The sequence below is a fragment of the Panicum virgatum genome, chromosome 1N (genome assembly GCF_016808335.1).
Source record: "Panicum virgatum strain AP13 chromosome 1N, P.virgatum_v5, whole genome shotgun sequence".
Classification (NCBI taxonomy): Eukaryota; Viridiplantae; Streptophyta; class Magnoliopsida; order Poales; family Poaceae; genus Panicum; species Panicum virgatum.
Window position 1 is genome coordinate 38,349,111 of NC_053145.1, and position 5,895 is coordinate 38,355,005.

At 38.8% G+C, this 5,895-nt stretch overlaps 1 protein-coding gene across 1 annotated transcript; it reads right to left on the reverse strand.

Moving 5' to 3' along the window:
• Positions 1–242: 242 nt before the first annotated feature.
• LOC120655771 lies at positions 243–4,322 on the reverse strand. The gene is made up of 5 exons (XM_039933732.1): positions 2,044–4,322; positions 1,637–1,957; positions 1,456–1,561; positions 673–1,384; positions 243–573 (listed from the first exon to the last, which is right to left on the reverse strand). Exons 1-4 carry the CDS (start codon positions 4,311–4,313, stop codon positions 692–694), a joined length of 3,390 nt encoding a protein of 1,129 aa, XP_039789666.1. The 5' UTR covers positions 4,314–4,322; the 3' UTR covers positions 243–573; positions 673–691.
• Between the last annotated feature and the right edge of the window lie 1,573 nt (positions 4,323–5,895).

Sequence of the window (5,895 nt, forward strand, 5' to 3'; positions counted from 1 at the left end):
ACTTGGGAATTTTTGTTTTATTATTTTAAAAATCAAATTTTGAAAGACACATTTATTTTGTTAATTACAAATCAAATATTTATAGATTTTTTTTGTTTTTTAGAAATCGCACCTAAACTGGTGATTTATTTTTATTTTAGAAATCAAATCTTGAAAGGCGCATTTGTGATTAACATATAAACAATTATATTCTGAAATCTAAAATTTCCAATGTGATCTCTGTTTTGCCGGCACCGTACAACCTGTGACCCCGTGTCATTATATTGTGAATTCTCAAATCTTTATTTTTAGAAAAAAAGGTTTCCCCTTCTTTATTTACAAAGCAACCATACATCATCCAGGTTCAGAGTGCACAAAACACACGCAAGCCATATGGCATACATTAAAGCTGGGCAACCAAAGAAACTGAGAACTACTACAACATCCAAAGCCGCATCACTCAAGCCTCTGATAGTTGATGGTGCCGACTCTGATGAAACCATAGACCACAAGATTCTTTATATGATAAAGCAAAACAGTTCCCAGCCCAGGATGTGGCCCTCAGCCAACAGAATCAGGCCTGATGACCACGACCTGAATAATACAAACCATGTAAAAGAAACTTGTCAGCTATTACATAATCTTAGTACAGCTATACAATATTGAGCAGTACAAAAATCAAACATATCTAACCTTTAATTTTGATGGGCTATCAATCTTCTTCATCAGAGCTTCTATTAGGATCTACATCTTTTTCCTGTACAGTTGTACCCTCTACATCTCTTCTAGTCCATGAACAACTATTATGTGAATTAGCAAAAAGGTCCTCAAGAGTACTAACATGATAAGGTTCACATTCTACATCATTCCATTCTTCTCCCATTTCAAATACATCTCTTGGCTTCATCTTCAATGCAACTGACCATCCTGGGTTGTTATAGTCATCATCAACATAGAACACCTGGTCAACTTGATTGGCAAATACAAAAGGCTCGTGTTCAATCCTATCACCCTTGTGAATTTGCTGTGAGAAATTCACAAGTGTACATCCAAATTTGTCTATTTTCACTCCCTTTCCTCGAGTGACATCAACCCATTCACATTTAAATAACACCACTGAGAATCTTCCATAATAGTCCAACTCAACTATATTAAGTATCCTGCCATAGTAGGTAATATCTCCAAGGATAGGGTTAGTATCTCCTCTAGAAGAATAACTTGATGTTTTTGCAGTCACAACAACCCCACTATTTTGTGTCGTCTTGTCATAACATTTGGCTCTAAATCTGAAACCACGGATGCTAAAGGCTCTATGTCTTCTTGCTGCATCCAATGGGCCGCGAGCCAGCCATCTAATGTCCTCATCGATGCTATCGCTACCATGTTTTTGCTCCAACTGCATGATCTGTATCATCACAAAATATACTTAGGTCAATTTTTCCTCTTTTTGAAAATAAAATAAACCATGATACCTACATGTTCTCTGAACCAGTTCGGAAACTCTCTATTCTGTATATTCTCAATGTGTTTCAAAGATAGACGACGTTGACGATTTCTTCTTTTGAGATCAGCAGCATGCTCTCTAAAAGAAATTAACACGGATTCAGTTTTAAAGCAACATATGTAAAATATGCTGATAGATGTCAGTAACACTTACTTCAAGTACGGAATGACAGCTTCACAATTGTATAGTACATATCTATGTGCTTGCAGTTTCTCTAGATCAGTTAAAATAAAACTGGATGGTCTTCCCAATGGTTTTCCTACAGGAGGAAACAAAGAGGAAACTTCTCCATATAAGTCAGATTCATGATGATCCTGGTTCTCCTCATTCCTTGATGATTTGTTATGCTTTGTGGAGAAACCTTCCAGGTACCTAGAACAAAACACCATACACTCATCTGCCAAAAATGAATTCGCTATTGAAGCCTCTGGATGAGCTTTATTGCGAACATATGATTTCAATTTGCATAGGTACCTGTAACATATGGAAAAGCATCAATTTAGTATCTTATATATAATAAATAACACAAACAATGAAGTGGTATTATTAAGAATTAGTACCTTTCGATGAAGTACATCCATCGATAACAAACTGGTCCACCCAACTTACATTCAGTTGCTAAATGTACTGCTAAGTGAACCATAACTGTAAAAAATCCAAGAGGAAATATCATCTCCATTTTGCATAGTGTAACTTTAATTGATTGTTCCAAGCGGTCAAGGTCATCTAAACGGAGCACTTTTGAACATATTCCTCTAAAATAAGCTGACAACTCAAACATTACTGCTGTGATATCATCTGGAATAATGCCCCTTAGAGCAATAGGCATGAGCTGTTGAAGTAGAACATGGCAGTCCTGTGTTTTGAGACCAATAAGTTTCCCTTCAGCACAATTTATAGATTTCGATATGTTTCCAGAGTAGCCATCAGGAACTTTTATGCCCTGAAGCACTTTACAAAATGCATGTCTCTCAGTTTTAGACATAGCAAACCTTGCAGGTGGCAAATAGAACTTGCCTGAAGGTTTTTCTTGTGGGTGCAGGTCCTCCCTAATGTTCATCTCTTTGAGGTCTTTACGAGCTTCTAAATTATCTTTTGATTTTCCATCTAAACCAGATAGTGTACCATAACAATTTTCAAACAAATTCTTCTCTATATGCATCACGTCAAGATTATATCGAAGAATATTATCATCCCAGTAAGGCAATATGAAAAGACTACTTAGTGACTTGTAAGTTTTTGAGTCCTTGAAATTACCTAATGCAGTGATTTCATCCAAAATTGGACGGTCATAATAAGTTTGTGGCTCTGCTTGAAGCTCCATTGTTCCATCAAATGCATCCTTGTCCAAACGAAAAGGATGCTCAAGAGGAAGAAATCGACGATGACCCATAAAACAAGATTTCTTACCATGCTTCAGACGTTTGTACCATACATTTTCACCACAAGGTAGACATGCAAAATTTCCATGAACCATATGAGAAGCAAGCATTCCCAAGCCAGGTAGGTCACTAATGGTCATTAGCACTGCTGCTCTCAAATCAAAAGTTTCATTTCTTGATGCATCATATGTTGGCATACCATTTACAAATAAATCTTTCAGATCCTCCAAAAGTGGTTTAAGGTACACATGAAGTTTATCCCCAGGACTTTTAGAACCAGGAATTATTAAAGACAACATTAGATAATGCTCTTTCATGCAAAACCACGGAGGTAAGTTATATATTACCAAAACAACTGGCCAACAACTATATTTGGAACTCAACATCCCATATGGATTAAATCCATCGGTGGCTAAGCCAAATCGGATATTCCGTGGATCTGACTTAATTTGTGGAAACTTTTCATCAAAGTCTATCCATGCTCGGGAGTCAGCTGGATGTCGTAGTGCACCATCCTTGATGCGCTCTTCATCATGCCATCTTAGGAGAGGTGCTGTTTCTTTGCACATAAACAACCTTTTCAGCCTGTCTTTAACAGGAAAGTATCTTAACACTTTACAAGGCGTTGCTTTCCTTCTTTGCTTCTTTGTTAGTTTGGTCTCAGGCTCCATACCTTTCCACCTAGAAGCCTTGCACTTTGAGCAAAAATCATCATTTGCCTTGTCTTTCCAAAACAGTTCACAATCATTTGGGCACGCATGAATACTTTCATAGCCCAAGCCAAATTTGGAAATAATTTTCTTAGCCTCATAAAATTTTTTGGGCAGTTCCTTTCCATTTGGAATAGCCTTCTGCAAAATACCAAGTAGATCACCTAATGATTTATCTGACCATTTGTTCATGGATTTTACATTGAACAAAAGCACAAGTAAAGTTAGCAGCGTTAAATCACATCCTTCCCATAAAGGCTTTTGTGAATCTTCAACCAGTTTATAGAACTCTTCTACTTCTAAATTTGGCCCACTAACAGGTGGATTTGGAAGATTTCCAACATCTGTCATAGGTATGTCATCATACATGTGATAAAATGCCTCACGAAGCATCTGATTCATGTTGCCATACCTTTCTTCATTCTGAGATTGTGGCTGTTGATCAACGGTGTGCTGCACTGAAGGGTCACCATGAAAATCCCATCCTTGATGCACTGAAGGGTCACTATGAAAATCCCATTGCTCATAATTCTCAAGTATCCCATTGCAGACCAAATGTTCATATATTTCATCCCTGGATAAGAGACTAGTATGCACGCATTCATGACATGGACAATAAATCTTGGTATCTTGGGGCTTGTTTTTGAATGCAAATTCAACAAATCCTTCTACACCAGCTAAGTACCGAGCAGAACCTTTAGGACAGCCCAAAAGAACCTTGATGATCTTTAAATCCATTGTGAAACCATAAAAGGCTCTTGCTGTATAAATAGATAAATAGCATCTGTAAGTTCATATTTATTTGTCAACATTTAATTTGGATCCCTTTAGGTTACATCCAAGCTAGGTATTCTATTTGATTTGAATGCTAAAAATCCCATATAGCAACTTGAGCATTACAAACACTGTGGTATGCTGTGACTGAATATTAACATTAATGCTTCAGTAAATAGCTAGCAGGACACAATAGTCAAGCTAGTGCGGGCAAGCATGACACTTGATATCGATTTAATTAATTGAACGGGGTACTCGCAACTACTGATTGAGGGTCAAACTGCACGATATCAACAAAGAGATGTTGATTGGCTTAATTGGTTGGAGAATTCAAGACATACCTATTGGCCTGCTGCTCGGCGCTCGCAGTCGCTGTCTCTCCAATGGCTGCGTCCTGCGCTACTGCTTTTGTGGTGTTGCCCAGCCACACTTGCACGGAGCTACGAAGAACACGGAACCGGATGGGGCGATGCAGAGGGGATTAGGAGCGCGGGCGTGGTACCACCACGCAGAGTGGTGGCGGCGTGATTAGGGTGCGTACAGTATAGGATGTGCGGCGGCGTGATTAGGGTGCGAAGTGTTATATCATATATAACTTATATGTTCTGGATCCGGCATTATTATTCTTATAACTAAAATTTAGTGAGACAATAAACAAAACCCAGTGATAGTTCGACTGGTTACGGGGTATAATGTCTTCCTGTAGGGAGGGGTCGCAGGTTCGAACCTTTGTCTTGCCCCTTTTTTGTCGACAGCACCTGTGTATATTATTTTATTAATCATCAACCTCATACACAGCGCATCAAAAGAGCTTGCTTGTTGTAAAATAAATTAAAAAAAACACTAAGTCCCGCATAGCTGACAAAGGCACATAGGAGCGCGGATATGCTTCCAACGGTTTAGTAAACGTTGTTGTCTTAGCGGATATGCTTCCAATGGTTTAGTAAACATTGATGTCTTATTCCTTGCAACAAATAAATTATGTGTTGCCATCTATCCGTTGCAAAAGGGGGTGTCAATTTGTAGTGCCTTCGGCATTTGGCACAGTAGGACTTTCCTTAAGACGCCTCTGGCTCTTTATCTCGAGTAGGTCATATCCGAGCCTTCGGCATTGTGCACGACGGGCCTTTCCTTAGGATGCCTCTGGCTCTTTAGCTCGAGTAGGTTATATTCTTGCCTTCGGCATTGTACACGACAGAACTTTTCTTGCCTTCAGCATTTCGCACAATAGGAATTTCCTTGCCTTCAGCATTTCGCACGACAGGACTTTCTATTTCGGAGTGGGCATTTTTAGCTCCCCGCTGCAATGTATGGAAATGCAACATGATGCAAAGATTGCAGTATGAGATGAATGAATGAATGAATGCTATTGCACTGAGTAAAGAGTGAAGGGTTGGCCTAACAATCAAGGGCCAACCTTCGTGTGAGTCCTGCCTTCTCATGTGACGGGAATCCCATAAGTTAACTTCAATCAATCAATACCGAAGGACAAATAGAATTCCATACGACTAAGGCATAGTCATTTCCATATATAACCGTGTTTGCT

What these genes read in the sequence shown, in the direction of transcription:
- LOC120655771 (XM_039933732.1), bottom strand. Translation starts at nt 4,313, where the DNA reads ATGGATTTAAAGATCATCAAGGTTCTTTTGGGCTGTCCTAAAGGTTCT. An exon ending in GCTGTCATTCCGTACTTGAA is followed by an intron (nt 1,562 to 1,636) that starts GTAAGTGTTACT and finishes AATTTCTTTTAG; the next exon opens with AGAGCATGCTGCTGATCTCA. An exon ending in CGAACTGGTTCAGAGAACAT is followed by an intron (nt 1,385 to 1,455) that starts GTAGGTATCATG and finishes GTGATGATACAG; the next exon opens with ATCATGCAGTTGGAGCAAAA.